General features: G+C 42.0%; 1 protein-coding gene across 3 annotated transcripts; it reads left to right on the forward strand.

The window, feature by feature from the left end:
* Nucleotides 1-914: 914 nt before the first annotated feature.
* LOC122325275 (flavin-containing monooxygenase 5-like) lies at nt 915-24,802 on the forward strand. Of its 3 annotated transcripts, none has more exons than XM_043220254.1 (9): nt 915-1,035; nt 8,402-8,542; nt 9,746-9,934; nt 14,011-14,176; nt 14,316-14,458; nt 22,990-23,189; nt 23,299-23,654; nt 23,786-23,858; nt 23,933-24,802. In XM_043220254.1, exons 2-9 carry the CDS (start codon nt 8,411-8,413, stop codon nt 24,300-24,302), a joined length of 1,629 nt encoding a protein of 542 aa, XP_043076189.1. In that variant the 5' UTR covers nt 915-1,035; nt 8,402-8,410; the 3' UTR covers nt 24,303-24,802. The 3 variants fall into 3 exon arrangements, with proteins under 3 accessions (XP_043076189.1, XP_043076190.1, XP_043076188.1); XM_043220255.1 differs by lacking the exon at nt 915-1,035 and adding an exon at nt 7,851-7,970; XM_043220253.1 differs by lacking the exon at nt 915-1,035 and having other exon boundaries at nt 8,396-8,542.
* The last annotated feature ends 2 nt before the right edge of the window (nt 24,803-24,804 follow it).

Consider the following 24,804-nt stretch of genomic DNA (forward strand, 5'->3'; position numbering starts at 1 on the left):
CATGACATATAATGCCTTATTCCTAATGAACTTTAAACCAAGTCTTTTGGACAGAAGGAGGGGAAGCAGGAAGAGCAGAGGTGAAGAGGGTGTCATAAACACAACAGGAGGGGTGGTGTTGTTTACTCTCCTTTTGAAGTCCTTTTGTTCCTTTGGATATCCCTTCTCAGATTAGTCTTATTGCATTTACAGGTTTTGATTCACCTCCTTACATATACAAGACAGCTCGATAACGTATATAACGTAAATAGTTTATCGTAATTTTACAAGTTACACAGGCAAAGTGTCGACTGACACTGGCAGGTGCTGTGTTTTCCGATCAACTATTGCACACAATGTTAAACAGATCCAGGACCCGAAGTAATAGATTTGGACCCAACCTGGACCTGGCTAACCATTTAAAATATAGATCCGAACCCGGACAGAGCCTGGGTCCTCTGTCAAAAGCTCTAGTTCAGTGTTCAGGATTTTTCTATAAAGAATCAGATACATTCATGAGAGTTATTATTGTAGTAATTTTGACATTTAGGCAAGATAAAACAATAACACATGGTTCTAATCTAATACATATTGAGAGAATTAATCCTCTATTACTGTGTGTGTGTGAGCAAAGTATGACAATTGGTCTAGTCCCTTTTCGCCCTGCAGGTGTAATTTCAGGTTTCTCTGCTAACTCTGTAGTCTTTCATTCCTTATATAGAGTTGCTTTGTCTCTAGTCTGCTAGTTTTGTGAATCTTCACCCCGTATATGGAGTTGTCTTTTGTCCTCTCCGTAGTGGGCAGTTGAGGCATGTCCAGCTATACAATAGAGGTCAACACCCCATAAGGGCTATATAAGCTAATGTTTTTCTCTCTGTGTTAAGCTGCATTCTGAATAAACTAGATTTGATTTCACTCGTGTGGTTTTTTCCGACTGCTGCTTACAGGCACCTGAATTTGTTCTGTACTGCTGATGAACGGACACAGGGGGACGCATACACTGAAGAAGAGAAGTTCTTACAGTTCTGGGGGCTCGTTCGGGATACATCTGACCAGGTAAGAGAAAATAGTTTCACTACCTGAGTAGATGTATCCGCGTAAGTCAATTGTATTGTGTTTGATTAAATTCAGACTAGATTGACTAGTTATAGTACGTGTCCGAGTCATCAGTGGTCAGAATGGGACAAACATATCCTAAACCTGAACCCTCTGAAACACCCAAAGCATGGATGGAACATTGTGGTTGGGGATACTACACAGTTCCATATCTTGATAATTTGGCGGGATGGACAGCGGGTACCCAGTGGCGAGATTATCCGCGTGAGGGCACTTTCGACCCAAGTCATCTGAAAACAGTTTACAATTTAGTATATGGAGGTGAGGGCGACCCTGATTTGGATTACAATTATATGAGAGGAGGATATGACGTGCGGTATAAAATGGCAGAGGTCCCTCCAAGAAAAGACGAATGGGTATGTTCCAAAGGCAGTTTTGAAAACTGTACCAAAACCAAAGAAAAATGATAAAGACAAACCATTGACAATGTCTAAACCGTGTGACGAGAAACCGCCGCCTTATGTTGCACCGCCTGTGCCTAATGCACCGCTCCCACAGAATCCACCCAGGTCGAGCATTTATCCGTCCCTAGCTGCTTTGTCTGGCGAAAAGGAGCGTTGCCACAACACTCTAAAAGAGGGGCCTGACGAGGGTTCCGTAATAGACCCTGCCAGCATGTCCGCCTCGCCAGATAATGTAGCTGCGGTATGAGTAGCGAGGAATAAGGGAATTGATATTCAACCACCCTCTCCAAGTGATCTGAAAAATATCCTGTCTATGCTTCCTGGTGTTGAGAATCCTGTGGCTTTTGTTAATATGTTAATCAGATGCTCGCGCCACTGCCAATTAGTTGGGGTTGCTTATAGATTCATTCTGCATAGCAAATTAGGCGCAGCCTGCAATGAGGATGCTGTAATTAAGGCAGTACCTGTTCTCGCACCGAAATTCGACCAGCAGGAAAAGGACAGTTATTGAATTTGCATGGCGTGACGATCCGGAAGAAATGATGAGCCAACTGAGTGTACAATTAAAAAGGTATCTTTTGGATTTGAAATCTTCCAACCGTGATCTGTCACAAGTCACTAACTGTAAACAGGGCAAGGATGAGACTGTTGCATGCTTTTTCACCCGTTTTTCGGACGTGTGGAAGGTTGTGGGCGGACTGGAGCTGGACAGTAATGAGCCCAACCCGATGTTCATATCTACCTTTATGTCCAACTGCCTTCCAACCCACAAGGATGTTCTGAAGCACCATCTGTGTGACAGACATAACCTGAGGGTTAAAGATGCGGGGGTCAAAATCAGAACTTTAGAGAGTGATGGTATGTTCCCTGAGGTAGGAAAACGCAACATAGTATGTGTGTCTGTAGCTGGTGGCTATGCACCAGGTGCACAAGGAGGATTTAAGAAGGGCAGGAAGGTGTAATTATTGTAACAAGCCTGGGCATTGGGCTAGAGAATGTAACAAGCGCAGGGCTGATGAGCAGGCAAGGGCGGGGCAACCCCAGCCCCCGAGAGGGTCCCCACAGATGTATGCGCAGATGTAGGCACAGCCTAGCAGTCAGCAGCAACAGCCTCAGGCTCCTTACCAACCTAGGGGCTACACACAGCAACCTGTCTACCATCCTCAAGAATAGGGCAGCCCACAGAGTTATGACCCCACTGAAGTTGTAAATTCAGCCCTTTTAGCTTCCGCCCGTGTGCATATCTTTCCAAAACACTTGATACTGTAGCACGTGGTTTACCCGCATGCCTTAAGGCTATAGCTGCTGCAGCATGTATGGTCACGGATGCTGAAAAGATAGTCAGAGGTCATACCTTAACTGTGCATTGCGCTCACCAGGTCTAGTATATGTTGAAACATTTGTCTACCCAACACCTGTCCGTCTAACGGCGTTGTGGGTATGAGCAGGTCCTATTGGCTACTGAAAATTTGACCATTAAGCCAACATCTTCACTCAATACTGTTGCGCATGCTTTGCAGAGATTGATGAATACACAAGGTGAGTGTGTGCCTGACGATCATGATTGTTTGACCACTGTTGTCTCTGACTGTTCTATCAGGTCTGACATGAAAAGATCACCTATGGAAGTCGCTCGCTGTTTTTTCGTTGATGGTTCTTGCTCTAAGCCCCTGTGTGGATACGCTGTTTGCAAGTTGCCGGATGTTGTGGTCGAGTCAGCTGCACTACCTTTCACTTCTGCTCAAGCTGCTGAACTGGTAGCGTTGACTCGTGCCTGCCACCTGGTGGCAGACCAGGATGTTAATATTTACACCGATAGTCGCTATGCATTTGGAGTAGCTCATGATTTTGGCCAAATATGGGCCACGAGAGGTTTTGTCGCTGCTGATGGCAAACCTATTTCTCACGGTTCTCTTGTGCTTGACTTAATACAGGCCTGTAGTCTTCCTAGTTTGTTGTCCATCATCAAAACTAAGGGCCATTCTGTCCTTGATACCCTTGAGGCTAGAGGTAACACTTTAGCAGCCAAAACTGCTGCAGCATCTGGATTGATGCCATCATGGTTGTCTGTCTCTGCTGTTTCGACATCTGTTATGACTAGTAATATGTTACCTGACATAAATATTTGTACTATACAGGCGGCCGCTACAGAAGCGGATGTGGCGTTTTGGATCTCTGAGGGAGCGTTAAAGAATGACGACGGTATTTTGGTTGACTCTTCCAGCCGTGTGTGTGTGTCAGCCTCCTTTGCCCCGTTCTTGGTAAGAGAGTTTCATGGTGTCACACACCGCGGCCGAAGAGGGGTATTGGATGAAATGACCAATTTTTTGTGCATGCAACATTTAGCCACATATGTTATTTCCACTTTAGACAGATGCATGGATTGTGCTATGAATAATTGTTCTAAACCTTTTGCATCGCATCAACAGCTCCCTCTGCCAGAGGGCCCATTGCAACAATGGCAAGTAGATTTCACACATCTACCTAAGAGGGGCCCATACAAATACCTATTGGTGTTTGTGGACAAATTTTCCAGATGGGTGGAGGCGTTTCCATGCCCAAAGGAAGACGCCCCCACTGTGGTACAATATCTACTCAAAGAAATAATTCCTAGATATGGTATACCACTCGCCATAGACTCTGATAAGGGCCCTGCCTTCGTGTCTAAAGTACTAATGAACCTAATGAAAGAATTGCAGATCACGTGGAGACACCACATTCCATATCATCCTCAATCATCTGGTATAGTCGAAAGGGCAAATCGTACTATCAAAGATAAATTACGAAAAGCAATGCAAACGGTCGGTCACCAAGACTGGACCTCACTGCTACCCGTTGTCCTGGCAGAAATGAGAATGTCACCCCATAAGGGTCTCAACGGTCTATCACCATATGAAATGGTGATGGGACGCCCTTTCCCCGCGCCTTGGAGAAAGGGAGGATGTGTTTTGGGGGATGGGGGATGTGATGTCCATATAAGTGAATATGTGCAGTTACTGATTGAAGCTCTCCACAAGAATTAGAGCAAAATGCATTTGAGTTCAGCACCTATGCCAGTTGACATGACACACCCTTTTCAAGTGGGTGACACAGTATTAGTGAAACAATTCTTAAAAATGGGAGACCCATTGGACAAAACAAAATATAGTGCTCCTACCAAAATTGTTGCTGTAACTCGAACCGCCGTACTAACTGATTCTTTTCCACAGTGGATCCACGCAACCAGGCTGAAAATGCATCAATCAGCAGTATGAATGTCTAATAGTTTTCTAACCAGATTGTTATTAGCCGTCAACACCTGAACAAGGGGCCACTCTTGTAGGATCATTGATCACTACTGTCACGGGATGGGAGGGGCTGGACGGTGCGCATTACTGGACTGACGACCTGACGACTTCTTACGTAGATTGGTTGCTGTTGCTGACATAGAAACTGACTGCACATATCCTTTGATTATATTATTTAATTATTATTTGATCAGAATGCAGCTTCTGTTAGTATTCATGATTTTTGTATCATTACAATGTGTGAACTGTGTTTTACCTACTGATAATTTGTTCTGGCAATATGCCAATTGGACAGCTAGACATCACACCAATGAGTCATGTTATGTATGTCATCAAATCATGTCATCAACTGTATCAGTGTCCATGCCTGTCTTGCCTCAAAACAATATAACAACTGTATGTAGATCGCTTAATAGCTGGAAGCCTGCCGTTAACTGTGATGGGTGGAGCGGCTCAATGACATCAACACAGGTTCCCTTCCTGAAGGAACATCTTGGGATAAGGCCAATATTTCCAAGAAATTTTACCTTTAAATTCTGTTATAATGGTACCAGTATGAATTATTCGGACCCAGTTGGCAGCATTGACCCTAGGGCTTGCGTCAATGTGTATCAACCAGTAGGGTATAAGACATCTGGCTCACATAACGAGTACATAACCAGGGGATCTTATTACTACCTTTTGTAATAAGACTAGGGATTGTATACTGCTATATATTAATTAGTGGATGAGAATGCATGTGAAAGAATGATCTTGAGTATATGAGCGCTACAGTTCAGTCTTGTGAACCCGCGTAGAGCTGCGATCATGTTCGCTCCTCTGTCAGTGACAAAGACAACTTTGTTTGCCTGTGAACTATCTATTCCAAATACTCTGAGATTTTGAAATAGTAAGATCGAATGTTTTCGCCGGTTTTTGAAATGCCTGCATCGAATGGTGTGGCAAAAAGCACTTTTGACACCAAGTCGTAATTTGCATCTGTATAGTGTATTGTGGCTGATAGGAAAGAGGTTTTTCGGTAGTTTTCTGTCCAGATGTCAGTTGTCACTGCGCAACCATATTTTACAATTGTATCGGTCATGTCAGTGACAACAGCTCTTCTTAGTGTTTGTGCCCTTTCACTCAGATTTTGTGACAATGTCGTTGGATGTGGCAAAATTTCCTTCACATCAAATTTTCCAATCTTGGCTGCTGTATCAACGAGATGCTGCGCTAGTTTAAAGAAACCCTGTCCAGAGACAGTGTCATAAGGTATTAGGTCAGCAGTCAACGCTTTTGTCTGTCATTTCATCTTTTAGTGCACTTGACACTTTCGACTTACTTGCCATAAAGGACAGGGAAGTTTGGCCTTTCAAAACTGTGCACACATGACGCTTCAGACCTGAAGTTCCAGACTTGTGGCTGCTGTATGCGAGCATTTTGCAGCATTTGTCGCAGCTCGCAAAGGGAAGGTGCTTTCCATCGCCATCACATACTATAGAAAAGCATTTCCAAATATCGGATTTCCCTTTGTTTGGCTTTGTAGTTTTGTATGTTCCTTTCTTTAATAATAAACTAATATCTGTAGCACTAAGCGCTCCACGTGTGTCATGCTCTTCAGACATTTTGCCTCGGTGTGGGCCTATAGTCTTTGTTCCTCGCAAGAACCACGTGAGAATTTGCTTTCGACCTTGCGCCTGTAAATCGTTTTTTTTATTATTATTTTGAGTTGTTCTTGTTGCTTTTGTGCAGCAGATAAATAATATTTTATTTCTTTTTAACAATTTAATTTTAAGATATTTCCATTTTGCAGGAGTCCCGCAAATAATTTTATTCTCCCGCAACCCGCACACACCAGGACCTTACCGCCCCCACCCGCATTCACATATCAAATTTCGTCCCGCGCCGCACTGGGTTGCGTCGAGTCCCACGAGACCCGTGATACTCCCGCGGGATTGCAGGTCTCTAATTGATTGGTGGTGGTATTGTAGTCCCCAGGCATTGTTCAAAGATATACCTGGTAATTGGAGTGGTATTTGCGCCCCAATTCAGTTATCTTACCCTGTTCAGATATTCCAGCATACCTCACAGCATAAGAAACAGTACCACAGGTTGAAGAGATCTGTAGCTGATGACGTCCCTGAGGAACATCAACTCTCAACTAAATGGCAACAGTTCTGGACCTCTTTGGTGCCCACATATGGTGTCCGTGATCTGTGGCATCAGACCCTATGCACTACCGTCTGGCTAAATTTGTTAATGACACCACAATTGGATTAGACGAAGCGTGGAGGGAGCTGGGTGCTCTGCGTCTGATGACCACACAGAATCTACTAGCCCTGGACATGTTGCTGGCAAAAAAATGCGGAGTATGTGCTCTGGTTGGTGACCAGTGTTGTACGTACGTCCCAGCTGAGGACGAACCTGCTGGTGCTGTGGGCCATGCTGTGAAGGAAATGAAAAAGGTTGCAGAAGACTTGTATAATGATGAACAAAAGATACAGGACTGGGGGTGGGGTATTTTACATCACCTGTTTGGCTGGATGACCCCTTTCTTTACTATGCTTGTACCAATTTTAATAATCGGTTTTGCTTTATGTGTTTTTGGACCATGCATTATGAGATGTTTGATGGATCGTGTGTATGCCACAATTGACAGTATGACAGGTCCTTGGTATACTCCAATGGCCAGAAATTAGGCTCTTCAGCCTAAAAGAGGGGACTGAGAGAATTAATCCTCTATTACTGTGTGTGTGTGAGCAAAGTATGACAATTGGTCTAGTCCCTTTTCGCCCTGCAGGTATAGTTTCAGGTTTCTCTGCTAACTCTGTAGTCTTTCATTCCTTATATAGAGTTGCTTTGTCTCTAGTCTGCTAGTTTTGTGAATCTTCACCCCATATATGGAGTTGTCTTTTGTCCTCTCCATAGTGGGCAGTTGAGGCATGTCCAGCTATACAATAGAGGTCAACGCCCCATAAGGGCTATATAAGCTAATGTTTTTCTCTCTGTGTTAAGCTGCATTCTGAATAAACCAAATTTGATTTCACTCGTGTGGTTTTTTCCTACTGCTGCTTCCAGGCGCCTGAATTTGTTCTGTACTGCTGATGAATGGACACAGGGGGACGCATAGACTGAAGAAGAGAAGTTCTTACACATATTTTCTTCTAAAAGAAATGTATACTATGTGCAAACAAATTACAATGAGGTTAGTGGAAAATTAGTGTAGTTTGACCAACTTTAACCTACAGTTTTTTTCCATTAATGTTTCGTTCCAGTGTGATCTTCCTTAAACTAGTGTCAGCTGAGACCACCCTCTTCTTTGAAATGCTTCTTCAGAAATGCTCAGAAGACTGTTGTTTACATAGCATGCTGCTTTAAATAAGTTGCCATGGAAAGCTGCTCTAAGTGTTAGAAACACAAAAACATAATTTTGGCATTTTTGAACTTTGAACTTTTTTGAAGTGTCATAAGTGAAAAAGTTGCAGCATATGTTGGTGTCTGTAAGGTTTTAACCAGAATTAATAAATCACCTCATAACCTCATCAAAGGTGCACAACTGAATACACACTTAATATGTTTTCATTCACATGACCATTTGTTTTCTTCAAGTGATTGTTCTGTGTCTCCTGTATGCAGACTCACATTATGGCTAAGCGTGTGGCTGTGATTGGAGCAGGCAGCTCTGGTCTGACCTCCATCAAATGCTGTTTAGATGAAGGGCTGGAGCCTGTGTGCTTTGAGAGCAGTGATGATATTGGAGGACTCTGGAAATTTAAGGTTGAATTTATTTTATTATTATTATTTTTTTTTATTTGAACCGGCAAAGAATAAAGATAAACTGTGTATTTTCTCTGCCATCCATGGTACTAAAATGCATTGGAAAATGACTGATACAATATCACATCCGTGGACTGTTTGTTTTCATTCCCCATGTCCTTTGTCTCTGTGTGACCCAGTTTATATTAATTATGTTATTGTGTTCAAGTGTGTGTTGTTAATTATGTCATTATCTCCCTAATATAAAGTTCCAAAAATTCATTCCTTATATTCTGTTCAGTGTCAAATCATCCGGTCTCGTCAGTGTATATGTGTGGCTCCAGCCTGCATGCCTGCCTGTATTAATTACCCTATTGTGGCTTATTAAAGACTATTCATTTTGATCTATCCTCGTTGTGTGCTCCTTCCACAACCACATCGTGACAGAAGACCGGACCTTAAAGTAAGAAGAGAGGGGCGTGTTTCTCTTTTTATTTTCTTTTTTGATCCATTTTGTCATGGGAGAGCCGTTAACCAGGAGAGCCGTTCGCAATTATCCCGTGGATAGTCCCCAGTCAAACCCTACTCTGGACCCAGTGGCCAGTCCAACATCTCCCTGCTGCGTGGAGCCCATGCCCGAACCCACCGCTGACAATGGGGCAGCGCCTCTGTCAGACCAGGTGCTAGAACAGGCAATAGAGCCTGCCATGGTGGAGAAAGCCACAGCCAGTGAGAGCGCGGAGAGGAGCTTCATCCACTGCACCATGGCTGAGGGTGAGCAGCTAGTGCATCTGGGGCTACAAGAGGAAGAAATGGATTTAATAGACTGGGAGACTGAACTGGAGTTTGCTTTGGCCCTTCGAACCGTCGGCTCCACCATAGCTCCTAGCTTCAACCTCTCCACCCTGGCCTGTCAGTCCAACAGCTGCACCGGGCTCTATTGTTCTGTCTTATTTAACTTGTATATTCTGTATGGAAGAAAATATACAAATTAAAATCTATTACTATTAATAGTATTAATATTATGTCTTAAGCAGTTTCCCAAACACTCCCACCGACTGCTATTGATCAGCAAACAGATTTTGCCTCAAAATTCACATTATTAGATTATTAAGTTTTGTTTATACTTTTGGGGACAAAAGTGCTTCAAATTGCTTATTGCTATTGCTGCATATTACGATGGGATAAGAGAGAGTAATTAAACATTGCCCTATTATTTCACAGGAACAACCTGAGGAAGATCGATGCGGCATTTATCGCTCTGTCATTGTGAACACCTCTAAAGAGATGATGAGCTACAGTGATTTCCCTATGCCGGATCATTTCCCCAACTTCATTCACAACTCTATGGTCATGCAGTACTTCAGACTCTATGCCGAGAACTTCAAGCTGCTCAAACACATTCACTTTCAGGTAAGAAACGCCATGATATCACATCTACTGAGATTTCACATAGTAGGAAATATTCCAGGATTTACATCCTCATTAGTCGCTTTTCCACTATTAGATCAGTGTGTGCCAGGGCTAAGAACACATTCTCTCTGCATAATCCTTGACAACTGTGTAAACAATAACATCTTGCTTGTTGTTGTTGTCCTTTTACAAATAGCCCATACAATAATTCCAAGCACGCAGACGCATCTGCAATTTAAATAATAAGGAATCTACGTATTGTCCATTTCAACAACTATTCGGTCCATTTTGGAAGTGATGTCTTTGATCCTTGGACATTTCCGGTTAGTTTTCAAGCTCATTAAAAACTATATGGCAACAAGCGCTTGATGCCCAATGTCATCGCAATAATTTGTTTAATCCTGCTGTTTATAATGTCAAATTTCAAATTAGATCCTTTTTGCTGCATGGTTTGGTGCTCCCTCTGGCCTAAAACTAACATTAATTTATATATAATCGGAAATTAAAGCTATTAGATTTACAATATATGCGCCTGGATTGCGGCAGCGAAGCAAGGCAGAATAGCAACTACCACATCTACAGTCAGGTAAGGAAATTTCTTTTTGATTATTTGTATTTCTTTGCGTTACTGTTTTGATTTGTTGTTTTTTTTATGAAAATGGCAAGCTTTTATTGCTATAAACTATACTTAAATATGAGTTCACATTAGTTTTCTAACTGTCTTGTCAGTAGATAAATTCAACAAGTAACCCATAATAGAAATGTATACTGTTAACTTGAATGCTGTATAGTGTAACAGTTAACAGCAGTTCACAAAAGTTAACAATAAACATTTTCTTCATCACTTATTAAGCTTGTCTTAATTCCAATGTGTACTGATGTATTAAACAATAATAGTGTGAAATATTGTGAATTTAAGTTAAATAATTGCTTTCTATTTTTTTTTTTTTTTTTAGAAAAGCCATCATCTGTAATGCAAGACACATAAACCAGTGCTTCAGGAAAGCAGGAAGGACAGCTGATCTTCCTTCTTGAACCACATTTGGCCATATGAACACCCTGATGTGTTTAAGAGCTTCAGGATGAAATACTTAAAGTTGCTTTTGGCCAGGCCAGATATTACCTGCTGCTTTTGATATTGATCACATATTAATAAATTTAGTGGAAACAGTTGAAAGCGATAGGATGTATTTTTTTTTATATGCAATACTGGCCAAAAGTCACACATTATATTACTATTAGAGTTATTAGAGATATTTAACACATTACTATTTTAATGTTTTTGAAAGATGTCTCTCATGTTCTTGTATGCTCATTAAGCCCCCATTTACATTAAACAGTAGGATTGTGAAATATTACGTTTTAAATGGTTTTCTGTTTTAATATTCTTTATATATAACCATTCCTTCATACTACCATGACCTCCTCAAAGTCCTTAATAAGACCCAAGCCACCAAGTTACCACCTCACTGATCGGGAGACTGTGACATTGATTTTCTTGCCACCCAAGAGTAAAGCCTACCCACTATCCAGAATAAAGAGTCAAGCAATGGACGAATATATTTCAGAGGCACTTAAATCCAATTTTATCCGCCCTTCAACCTCATTCGCCAATGCCGCTGCCGGCTTCTTCTTTGTTGAAAAGGACCGTGGTCTACGACCTTGCATTGACTACAGAGGGCTCAACAACCTCACTGTAAAGTTTTGCTACCCACTTCCACTAGTTCCATCTGCATTAGAACAGTTGAGGGAGGCTACAATATACGACTTGATTTAAGAAATGCATATAATCTGATTCATATCAAGGAAGGTAATGAGTGGAAGACAACCTTTCTCAACACCAGGGGGCACTATGAATACCAGGTCATGCCGTATGGGCCCACTAACTCACCAGTTGTATTTCAATCCTTCATCAATGATATATTCAAAGACATTATCAACCAATTTGTCATTGCCTACATTGATGATATCCTGATCTACTCCTAGAAAGAGGCTGAGCATATCACCCATGTCAGGACAATCCTATCACATCTTCTTGAGAACCAGCTATATGTCAAAGCAGAGAAATGTGAATTCCACATTGGGAAAAGATTTAGGATATCAAATTAGCCAAATTAGTCATCATGGAGTCAAAATGGACAAACTCAAAGTTAAGGCTGTGACAGAATGGCCCCAATCCTCCACTGTGAAAGGACTATAGAGATTCTTGGGCTTTGATCATTTCTACAGACTCCAGAACTTTAGTCTGATCGCATCACTCTGACTTCCTTGTTAAAAGGAAAACCCGCCAGTTTGAAGTGGACTCAAGAAGCTTTCTTTCACTCCCTGAAAGAAAGATTCATGTCAGCCCCCATCTTGAAATCCCTCAAAAAATCTAAACCCTCATCTGCCATTCATAGTGGAGGTAGATGCATCAGACAGTGGGATCGGAGCCATTCTTTCTCAAAGATCTACCCAGAGAGGCAAACTCCATCCATGTGCCTTTTTTTTCTCGTATACTTACAGCAGCAGAAAGAAACTATGACGTCGGTAACGAAGATCTCTTATCTATGAAATCCGCTATCAAGCTGTGGCGATGCTGGCTAGAGGGGGCTATCCATCCTTTCCAAGTCATCACTGATCAGAAGAACCTTGAGTACATCAAGAGCGTCAAATGTCTGAACCTACACCAAGATCACTGGTCATTGTTTTTCACCCGTTTCCAATTCACTGTAATGTATTGCCCAGGAAGTAATAATAGTAAAGCTTATAAATAGTAAATAGTAAATGCCCTCTCCAGATGTTATGATCATTCCATCGACAACCTAGATCCAGAACCAATTCTCCAACCATCTGTGATTATAGCTCCAGTCTTGTAGGAGATAATGGAGAAATTGCAAAGAGCCCAGCAACAAGAAACATTGTCAGCCCAATGCCCCATAAATAAGCAATATGTACCCTCCAATCTGAGGCAACGAATGATGCAGTGGGTCCACACATCCCTCAACGCCGGACATCCAGGTATCTCACGGACAACCTGTCTCATACAAAACACATTCTGGTGGCCCGAGATGACTAAGGATATTGCTTAGTTTGTTAAATCTTCTCAAGTCTGTGCATAGTCAAAACCCCCCAAAGAATAACTCTCCGGCCTCCTCAAACCACTACCGATTCCCCAACAACCATGGAGAAACCTATCCATTGAATTCGAACTGCCACCCTCCAATAACTTCACCAACATCTTGGTCATCATCGATCCAAAGCCTGCAATCTAGTCCCGTTGAAAGGACTACCTTATTATTATTTTTTTATTTATTTGCCTTCAGACTGTGGAGGAAGGGTGAAGTTACAAGCTTTGGCTGAGGGTTTGATGATCCAATGGCATTTTACTGACATGCTCTATTTAATGATTGTCATTGGTCAAACAATTAACATTTTTAAAACGAAAAGAATTCAAAAGAATAATAACAAATTATAGTGCAAATTGAAACAGAAATGCTGATTGTTTTAAAACTAAAATTAAACAGTGCCTTAGTGTCACGTCTCTGGACTGTTATTGTTTGTGTCTTGTGCCATGTGCTTTCTGTGCCCTACCTTCCCTTCGTGTTAATTATATAATTGTTTTCACCTGTTCCCTGTTAATTTAGTCATTTCCTTGTGTATGTAGTCCTGTGTGTTTGTATTCAGTTTGTCTGATTGTCGAGGTTACCTACGTGTGGTTTATGTTCTGCCTGCCTGCCTGCCTGCCTGCTTGCTTGTATATATTTATTTTGCCCGTTTAGAGAATTAAATCTGTTTCAGTTTATTTTACTTTTTCGTCTGCTCCTTCCACCAAACCACCAACCGTGACACTTAGCATCTTTAAGAACTGTGGCAAGCATTCTTCAGGAAACCACCATTTAAAACATCATTTTACACAACATTCACACCATTTTAAAAATCCCTGGCTGCTGGCACAGTAGAAACATGACTCACCCTGTCACACTAGCACGCCTGCTTTTGGCTCGACAGTGGAAACGTGTATTTTTGTGTTTACTTTCTCAAGATCATATTTTTTGAGTGTTTGATGATAAACTGTGTGGTTGGGTGTATTTCAGACCACAGTTCGCAGTGTGAGACAAAGGCCTGATTTCTCTGACTCTGGTCAGTGGGAGGTGGTAACCGTGGACAGAGATGGACGAGAGGAGACACGTGTGTTTGACGGTGTGCTGGTGGGTTCAGGACACTACACACAACCCATCAAACCCCTCTCAGACTTCCCAGGTGCTCTTCTGATATTACAGCACTCCGTCATCTTATACACAGAGACTGTACAGCTTTCAGCACTAATGGACTTTATATGTACAGTATGTGGAAACATCAGTATATTATATAACTTTAAGTCTAATTGTATTTGCTGCAGGTATTGACACATTCCCAGGGACAATAACTCACAGCTGGGAATATAAGGACCCTGATCCTTACTTTGGGAAGAGAGTAGTTGTCGTTGGAATTGGGAATTCTGGTGGAGACATAGCCGTGGAGCTCAGCAGAGTGTGTGAGAAGGTCAGAAAGATTTAAGTGCAATATATAATCTAATATGTAAGATTTTTTTTTTCAATTTTTTCTCTATTTTTAGGTTCTCAGCAGGGTCATAATTATATGGAAATTAACAATTTCTTATTTTTACATGAATTAATAATAATTGTTTCTGATATCATATATTAACATAATATTAAAAGAATTCAGATTAATTCATACAGCAGTTTTAACAAAAAAAAATCATTTTCATAATACAATAGGTATTCCAGTGTTTCTTTTAGGATTTTTTTCCAACTGTGGTGGCAGGACTATGACCATGCCCACTCAGAATTGTAGTTATCTAAATACATAATAACATATAAATGAATGACAATCAATAGCACAAACAAAAATATATATATATATATATATATATATATATATATATATATATATATATATATATATATTTTAGTATTTTGTAAGCTTTTAAGTTTTCTAAATAAACATAATAAGTTGAATAAGACAATAAGTTATCATTACATAAAATTTGTATTAGTAAAAACAGCTATTGTGCTGCAGAGGTGACGCATAAGAACACAAGTGACTTATAGGGACATTTTCATTTAATGAGGCTCAGAGGTGACATATGGAAGGATTTACCCGACTATTTTCAAATGAATTTTGCAAATTGTATTTTCAGTTGCATTTTCAATATGTGGACGCATAAATTGTGACATAATCCAAGTGCAATTGCAAAGCTTGCATTACCGTTTGCATTTTTCCATTGAAAAACAAACATAAAATAAAGAATAACTATCAAAAATAAATAATTCTTTTCGTAACCATTACGTTCTCACCCCATGCCGGAAAAATATATGGCCTGTGTGTTGCGCTTTGGGGAAATACCTGCAAATGGCCCATCATGCCATCGATCAAATGTGCATTGGCTAAATCATATCATACACACACTTATAACTTTTGCTAAATGAAAAAAAACATTCAAATATGAGCCTGTATTCTGTAATTACCAAAAACCACTTGCACAATGTTATACATTTCATGCAGTTGTGTACTTACTTTATCGTAAAGGTCCGAAGGATTTTGTAAATTCAAATAAATAAATAACTGGAATAATCTGAAACAGTGAAAAGTGAAAAAGTTTTTTTGCGAAAAAAGATTTAGAGTTTCAAATTTTTACAGATATAGCTGATGGAAATGCCATTTATTAGTTTAACTTTAGCACATAAATTCTATATACTTCACAAGTTTACATTTATTAAGTTTAATTTTGTTCTGAAGAGAGAATACTTCAAATGAAGTTCTTTTTCGGTCTTCATGTGAAGGTAAAAAAGAAGTTTGAAAAGGCTGAGTGACGGTATACTGTTTCTGAACATTAATTCTAAACATAAATCGCAGTGCTCGCATGTAGCGTGTAAGTTTAATAAAAACAATGTTTTATTTATTGTATACCTTTCAATATTGCAGCAGTATGGTGTAATATTTATTTGCTTGCTACCTTTCCTTTCATTTTCAAATTTCCATTCATTCACAAAGTGCTTGACTGACAGGTGATCTGACCAATCAGAAGGCTTATATTATGTGCAGCCACTGCTATCCGTCATTTTGCCTGACATCTACAGCCAGTCTCCATAGAAATCCATGTTAAAAGATTGACTGAATTGGAACTTTTTAACCCTAGTAAGGTTCTTGTTTCCTGTTTACACTAAGGATCTATGTGTGTAATTTCTAAAAAAAAAAAAAAAAAAAAAAAACATTTTTAATAATACAAATAATATATAATTTTTCATCTATATATTAATGCTGTGTTTTTAAAAATATGAAGTACTTTGAAGTACCTATTTACCACTGATTCCTCACATACATTATTAGCTTGCATGTGAAATATAAATTTCTCATAGAAAAATCACTTAAATTATCTAATTTCAAGTTGTTTCTGGATGTTGACCTATGTGTTAGGAGTGGAATTCTGCCATCTGTTGGTTAGAGATAAACCTAACAAGGTTACACTTTAGGAAATTGTGTTGCAAAGGGCCATAGAGAGCCATTCATTTTACTGGAAGTGGCCAACTGCTCACAACACAATTTGTCATGAACAGCACCTCTGTGGCTCTCTCCGACCACCACCGGAGGGAGCTCTCACCGGAATACTAATCGCTAAAAGACTACATTTCCCACAACCCCGTACCTTGGGCTGATTACAGCCACCAGGTGTTCCGCATCATCCAGCCTTTATAATGGACCCTCTCACGTTCATTCATCGCGAAGTCTTGTTTGTGTTTACTGCAATTCTGAGCGTTTATTCCCGTGTTTGTTTTCCTGTTGCCGACCTGTGCCTTGTTACTCTTGTGATTGATATCTGCCTGCCTTTTGACCTACTGCCTGTTATCGTTTACGTCTCTTGGATTTCCCTCGTGTATTATCGTTTGCTCCTGTTTGACCCTGCCTGCCCGACCACGATTAAAGCTCAATCGCAAATGGATCCCCACGTCTCTGATGTATCATTACAGAAGACTTCGCCACAAACGGATCCAGCGGAAATGTATCTTCTGATGTCTGAAGTCTCGTCTCAAGCGACCACTATCGCCGCACATCAGCAACAGCTGCACAAGCTCACCACGCTGACGGAGGAGCTAGTGAGGTCGATTCAGGCGCTAACCCTCACGACCAACAATCCAACCCAGCACACCGCCCCATCTGCCCAGCCCACGCAACCAGTCATGACGCCGCCTCAACCTAACCTTAATCCGCCTCTCAGTCTACCTGACAAATTCGACGGGTCAGCCTCCAAATGTAAGGGATTTTTATTACAATGCTCCTTGTTCATTCACCAGCAACCGGGTTTATATCCCACAGATGACAGCAAGGTTTCCCTGATCTGTTCCTTGCTCACCGGGAAAGCGCTCGATTGGGCCACAGCTACTTGGGAGGCGCGCCGTATGTCTTTCCCCTCATTTAATGATTTCCTGCGTGAATTCAGGGAGGTTTTCGAGCACGTAGCCGGAGGGAGAGAACCGGGAGACCAGCTGCTTGCCTTATCGCAAGGTACCGGCACAGCTGCTGATTACACGCTCAACTTCCGCACGCTTGCCGCTCAATCAGGCTGGGGAGAGTCGCCACTTAAGCTTATGTATCGAAGGGGTTTGAACACCGAGCTCCAAGCAGAACTGGCATGTCGTGATGAGGGCAAATCTCTGGAGGAATTCATGGAAATCACCATAAAATTGGATAATGTTCTCAGAGCACGCCGTGGCAAGTACCCGATTCCCTCCTTCCCACACCCTGTCCATTCACCAGCACCGGAGCCTATGCAGATTAGCTCAACTCACCTTGATCCGGAGGAGAGAGAGAGAAGAGTTCGGGAACGGTTATGTCTCTATTGTGGTCAAGCCGGTCATTTTCGAGCTTACTGCCCAACACGTCCTCAGCGCCAGCGCCAGCAACCTGCTTCGGTGAGACCGCACACTCATCCTGACTCTTTTGAAATTGAGGTTCTGTTAAAAGTAAAGTCGACATGGATTTCTGCAACAGCTCTCATCGATTCAGGAGCGGCTGGTAATTTTATTGATAAAGCCTTCGCGGACTCTAACAAGATCCCTCTCGTTCCTGTGTACCCCATGTCGCAGTGGCGGCGGTAGATGGACGGCCAGTCGGATCTGGAACTATTTCTTCCGTCACCCAACCTCTAACGCTGCAAGCAAGCCCCCTTCATTCGGAATCCATACGCCTGTTCGTAATTCACTCTCCCAAGCATCACCTCATCCTCGGACTACCCTGGCTCGAGATTCACAACCCCACTATATCATGGACAGATCGTCAAATAACACACTGGTCAACTAACTGCCACAACCACTGTCTTAAAGCCCCAGTGCACCGGTCTCCTTCTAAACCGCTTCCTGCTGAAGAGGAGGTCATCAATGTACCTGAACTCCCCGCAGAATATCAAGATTTGCCCTTTGCTTTTAGTGAAAGAGGAGCAACACAATTACCACCTCACCGTCCATACGATTGTGCTATCGATCTCATGCCGGGTCGCTTCCCTCAACGCGGTCGTGTCTTTCCCCTCTCACAACCCGAATCAGAGGCGATGAGATCCTACATCGAGGAGGAGTTGGCAAAGGGATTCATCCGACCCTCTACGTCACCAGCATCGGCAGGGTTTTTCTTCGTCAAGAAGAAGGATGGAAGCCTTCGGCCTTGCATTGATTACCGTAGTCTGAACGAGGTAACTGTCAAATACCGTTATCCGCTGCCTCTCGTACCAGCCTCTCTAGAACAACTCCGTAAGGCTAAGTTTTTTACTAAATTAGACCTCAGAAATGCGTATAACCTGATCCGGATCAGGGAAGGAGACGAATGGAAGACTGCTTTCTCCACTACATCTGGGCATTATGAGTATCTTGTTATGCCGTTCGGGCTCGCAAACAGTCTTTCTGTCTTTCAGGCTTTCGTAAACGAGGTATTTAGAGACATGTTGCACCAATTCCTCATTGTCTACATGGATGACATCCTAGTGTACTCTGACAGCTTCGAGTCTCATGTTACCCACGTCAGAACAGTTCTTCAACGCTTGATTGACAATCAACTGTACGCCAAGCTCCAGAAATGTGAATTTCATAGGACCCAGGTGGCTTATCTGGGGTACATCATCAGTTCCGACGGGGTGACGATGGACGAACACAAGGTCAAAGCAGTCGTGGGTGGCCGCGCCCTCTACAGTCAAGGAATTGCAGCGTTTTCTGGGGTTCTCTAATTTTTATCGCAGATTTATCCGCAACTTTAGTATCATTGCCGCGCCACTCACCTCTTTGGTTAAAAGAACATCTCATCGCCTATCGTGGTCACCCGACAGCATCCAGGCTTTTGATCAGCTCAAGGAAAGGTTCACGACCGCTCCCATACTTCATCACCCAGACCCCAATCGGGAATTCATAGTTGAGGTAGATGCATCTAATGTGGGCATCGGCGCCATTCTGTCACAACGTCACGGGCAGCCAGCAAAACTTTTCCCTTGTGCTTACTTCTCCCGCAAGCTTAATCCTGCCGAACGCAATTACGATGTGGGGGACAGAGAGCTCCTCGCCATGAAATCAGCCCTCGAGGAGTGGCGGCACTGGCTAGAGGGAGCCAAACTGTCATTCACCGTACTCACCGATCACCGAAATCTTGAATATATCCAATCCGCCAAGCGTCTAAATTCAAGACAAGCCAGGTGGTCTTTATTCTTTTCCCGTTTTGATTTTAAAGTTACTTACCGCCCAGGGTCAAAAAACACCAAAGCGGATGCTTTATCCAGGCAGTTCGAGAATATCCCTCAAGAATCCCCTCATGAACCCATCCTACCGTCAGCCCGCATTATCGCTCCAGTCCAGTGGGACATTATGACCGAGATCACAGAGGCTCAACTCTCCGAACCAGCGCCTTCAGCCTGCCCTCCTAATCGAACCTATGTACCACAAGCGTTACGACAAAGAGTTCTGCATTGGGTTCATGATACCCCCAGCGCCGGTCATCCAGGCATCACAGCCACTCTCCAGCTAGTTAACAACCGTTTCTGGTGGTCAACCATTCGTTCAGACACCATCCATTTCGTTCAACAGTGTGAAACATGCAATATCACCAAGACCTCCCATCAACGCCCAGCAGGACTCCTTCAACCACTACCCATACCGGAAAGACCTTGGTCGCACATAGCCATAGACTTCGTAACCGACCTACCAGTCTCCAACTCCTTCACCACGGTGCTCACAGTCATAGACCGGTTCTCTAAGTCATGCAGATTCATACCATTGCCCAAACTACCCACAGCCTGGGAAACCGCCGAGGTCCTCTTACAACAGGTATTCCGCTTTTACGGGTTACCCGAAGATATTGTGTCTGATCGCGGCCCACAGTTCACCTCTCGAGTCTGGCAAGCATTCTGCTCACAACTAAACATCAACATAAGTCTCACTTCAGGTTATCACCCTCAATCCAATGGCCAAGCCGAACGTCAGAATCAAGAACTGTCACAATTCCTCCGGAGCTACTGCCACAATAACCAACAGGACTGGAGTCGTTACTTAGTTTGGGCTGAGTATGCACAGAATTCTTTAAGGAAACAATCCACTGGACTAACCCCCTTCCAATGCGTTCTGGGCTATCAACCGCCTTTGTTTCCTTGGTCCGGAGAACCCTCAGCACTGCCCGCAGTCAACGCATGGTTACAAAGAAGTGAGGAAGTCTGGAATACCGCCCACGTCCATCTCAGAGGAGCTGTCAGAAGGTTCCAAGCTCAGGCTGATCGTCATCGCCGAGATGCACCCGAGTACTCACCTGGTGACTGGGTTTGGCTATCAACCCGAGATCTCCGCCTCCGATTACCCTGCAAGAAACTGAGTCCAAGGTACGTGGGTCCCTTCAAAATCATCAAGCAAGTTACACCAGTTTCATATCGTCTTGACCTACCTGCTAATTATCGCATTGCCTCTACTTTCCATGTCTCACTGCTTAAACCCGCCGGTGGTCCGGGAGGAGAGAGGGACCAGGAAGAGGTTGCTACCAACGACGCCCCTCCCTTGATCATCAACGGCGAGGAGGCCTACCAGGTTCGAGAAATCCTGGACTCTCGACGCCGAGGCAGAGAACTTCAATACCTCATCGACTGGGAAGGCTATGGACCCGAGGAGAGGTCTTGGATACCTGCTCGAGACATTCTCGACCCCTCTCACTGCCACCTTTCACCATGACCATCCCGACAAACCTGCTCCCAGACCCGTGGAAGACCTCGGCGTCGAGTCACTCCTCGCTTCGAGCCGCTCGCAGGGGGCTCTGTCATGAACAGCACCTCTGTGGCTCTCTCCGACCACCACCGGAGGGAGCTCTCACCGAATACTAATCGCTAAAAGACTACATTTCCCACAACCCGTACCTTGGGCTGATTACAGCCACCAGGTGTTCCGCATCATCCAGCCAAGACTTATAATGGAGGGTCCATTATAAAATGGACCTCTCACGCTCATTCATCGCGAAGTCTTGTTTGTGTTTACTGCAATTCTGAGCGTTTATTCCCGTGTTTGTTTTCCTGTTGCCGACCTGTGCCTTGTTACTCTTGTGATTGATATCTGCCTGCCTTTTGACCTACTGCCTGTTATCGTTTACGTCTCTTGGATTTCCCTCGTGTATTATCGTTTGCTCCTGTTTGACCCTGCCTGCCCGACCACGATTAAAGCTCAATCGCAAATGGATCCCCACGTCTCTGATGTATCATTACACAATTATTGTGAAATTATGTATTTGAATTTATGTATATGTTACCATTAGAAAAGACATTTAAAAAAAATAATTTTTAGCTGCACTCGGAAATATCTTTTTGACATAAATAACATACAATTTGACAGAAAAATGCCACATAAGACATGGTGGAAAATGGTGAAAAGTCTTGTTCCACTGAGATGAAGATTTTTTTAACTTATGGAAAATTTTGATTTGGTCCAAGGGCCTTTTAAGAGTTAAATAGTACATATAAAAGTACATATAAAAATGCATGGAGGGTCAAGCTGTGCTGTTTCTGGTTGCCACAGTAACAGTAATAAGCTAAGCAATAATAAACTAATATAAACTACTTTATGAGAAAACCTGTCATGTTCGGCACTGTATGCATGGATTTCAGCGCTGAAGTTAAATACTCTGTTAAAATATGTGTTCTTATCATTATGTGGACAAAATTTTGTACCACAATCAGTATCTGACAGACAACAGCACTTCAGCAGAGTTATGGTCATTTTAGCAAACAGTTTGCTCCATAATTTCAGTTCAACAGTAGTATGTTGAAAAAAGGGTAAATCAAGTAAATCTCTATATTATGCATAGGCTAGCCTTCTCCCCGTCTGACCCCTCCAGGTCTAGTTTTGACATCCATCAGGGGGGATAACACACACATTTGTGTTGCTATTTACTGCCAAAAAATAAAATTATGTAATTTTTGGTTGTAATTTTCAGTCAAAGGTCAACAAGAAAAGCAATATATGACTTTCCTTGCCATTTTCCTAGCAATAAGAGTCAGACAAAATAATAGGAAGATGTCTGTAGACTAATAAAATGTCCTAAAGACTAGTTTCTTTGCTGTTTCGACTTTAGCTCTAGGAGAGTGTTCAAAGACGTTGATAAGAAATATGTTTCATACAGTTTATAAGATTAAAAAAATGGCCTTTATAGAAGTAAATCAAGTCCTGAGGTTAATATAAAAAGTATGTAGATAAATGTAAAAGCTAATAGAACACGGATAAAATATTGTTTCAGAATAAATTGTTTTACAAATTAAATATTACAATATACGTATGTAAAATAATGTTTGATTTGTATCAGAAGTTTTGTAAATCTAACTTTTTCATATCGGTAGACACCCTGATTAAGTCCTAGAAAAGTCCTTAAAAGGTCTTTGAAACTGAAGTTAACCAAGGTGTGAGAATCCTGAATGAACTTTAAGTGTAGAACTAAGTGTTGGTTCCCATTAATACTATGTTATTCTGACAAACTTAAATTCACTAAATTTACTATTTTTCTCACTCTGTTAGACCTTTATGAGTACCCGAAAAGGTGCTTGGGTCAGAGGTCGTGTGGCTGGTAGAGGGCTTCCTCTAGATATGACAGTGATGACACGAGCTCGAGATCTGATTTATGGCCTCCTGCCTCAACCTTTGCTTAACTGGTTTGGGGAGAGAAGCCTCAATCAAAGACATGATCACAAGCTGTATGGACTACAGGCTGAATACAGGTGAAGGACCAAAACATGATCCTCATAGATTTAATGTAGGCAGTAAAGCCCTGACTGTTAAAAAATTACCTTATGATTAAATGACCTTTACCCATGTTTTGTGATTCAGGATCCTCGACCACCATGTCTGTATAAACGATGATATCCCAAGTCGCATTCTGGTAGGAGAACTGGTGATGAAATCAAATGTGCAGAAGTTTCAAGGCTCAACGGTTGTCTTTGATGATGGGACCGTAGAAGAGAAGATTGATGCAGTGATCTTCTGCACAGGATATACTTATAGATTCCCCTTCCTCCCCGATTCCTTAAACGCTGGTTCTGATGGAGATCTGAAACTTTATAGAAGAGTCTTTCCTCCATCTCTAGAGCGTCCCACACTGGCCATTTTGGGCTTGATGCGAACCAAAGGGGCGTTCATACCAGTTGTAGAGCTACAGGCACGCTGGGCCACCAGGGTCATTGCAGGTAATGAGCAGCCATAACTTGACCCAAAAAAAGGTTATGATTTATAAGAGTAAATATAGAGAATCATATGAAACATTTTATATAATTATGGGTTAAACAACTTTTTTGTGTTAATTTTCTTGTTCTTTAAGGACTAAACCATCTTCCTTCAGCTGAAAAAATGGATAAAATAATTGAGAAAGACATACAAGCGAATTTGAAAGGGTAATTACTTATTCAGATGGATTATAATTTCAAATAGGTTTAATTTAGTCAGTTAATCTGCTGTCTCTCCACAGTTACTGTCCCAAAGTGGCTGCCCTTCAAGTGGACCACATCCCTTACCTAGACACAATAGCAAAGGAAATAGGTGTCCGTCCCAACATTGCTTTGCTTCTCCTGAGGGACCCTGCTGTTGGTTTGAGGGTTTTCTTCGGGCCCTGTACTCCCTACCAGTATCGACTGAGTGGACCGGGGCACTGGAGAGGTGCCCGTCAGGCCATCCTTACCCAATGGGATCGTGTGGCCAAACCCATGAAGACACGGCCCATTCCAGAGCCCTCATCCTCCATCTTATTTTTTTGGCTGGGCCTGTCAGGAGGAGCTGGAGTGATTTTTGCTTTAATGGCAATGCAGAAAAAGGTCCCACTGTTCCTGAATATCTATTAGATCCCACAGATATCCCAAATTCGATTTTTGCATAGCTGATTGTGTTTTGTAATCAAATTTTTGTTAAATCCTTGTCAAACACTGTTGTCAAACAAGTGTATTTTTTTTGTTCTTAAATTTATCTCATAGCAAGCATTCTGTTTCAGCATTTTCATCACTTAATATAAATGTTAAAAATATGTGGAGAAGCCTGAGTCTGCTAGGATTGACATTTTGTGTTTGGTGGTATTATCATCAACTTGTCTACATATAATTAAAGTCACTCTTACACATTTATGACTACATTGTTTATTGTAGTGGAACATTTGAGAAAACTGTTGTAAATTATGAAAACAACAATGATGAAAACATATGACGTGATGTCATGTAGCAAAGAAAAAATCTACACTTGGGTCGTGTAAGTGGCAAAAGAAAACCGCACTTTGCTGTTGCATAATGTTAACCATTTTTTGACTAATAAACGTTACTGAGCAAGATCTCCGCCCCTTTTACGTCTACGTCC

The sequence above is a fragment of the Puntigrus tetrazona genome, chromosome 20, assembly GCF_018831695.1.
Source record: "Puntigrus tetrazona isolate hp1 chromosome 20, ASM1883169v1, whole genome shotgun sequence".
Lineage (NCBI taxonomy): Eukaryota > Metazoa > Chordata > Actinopteri > Cypriniformes > Cyprinidae > Puntigrus > Puntigrus tetrazona.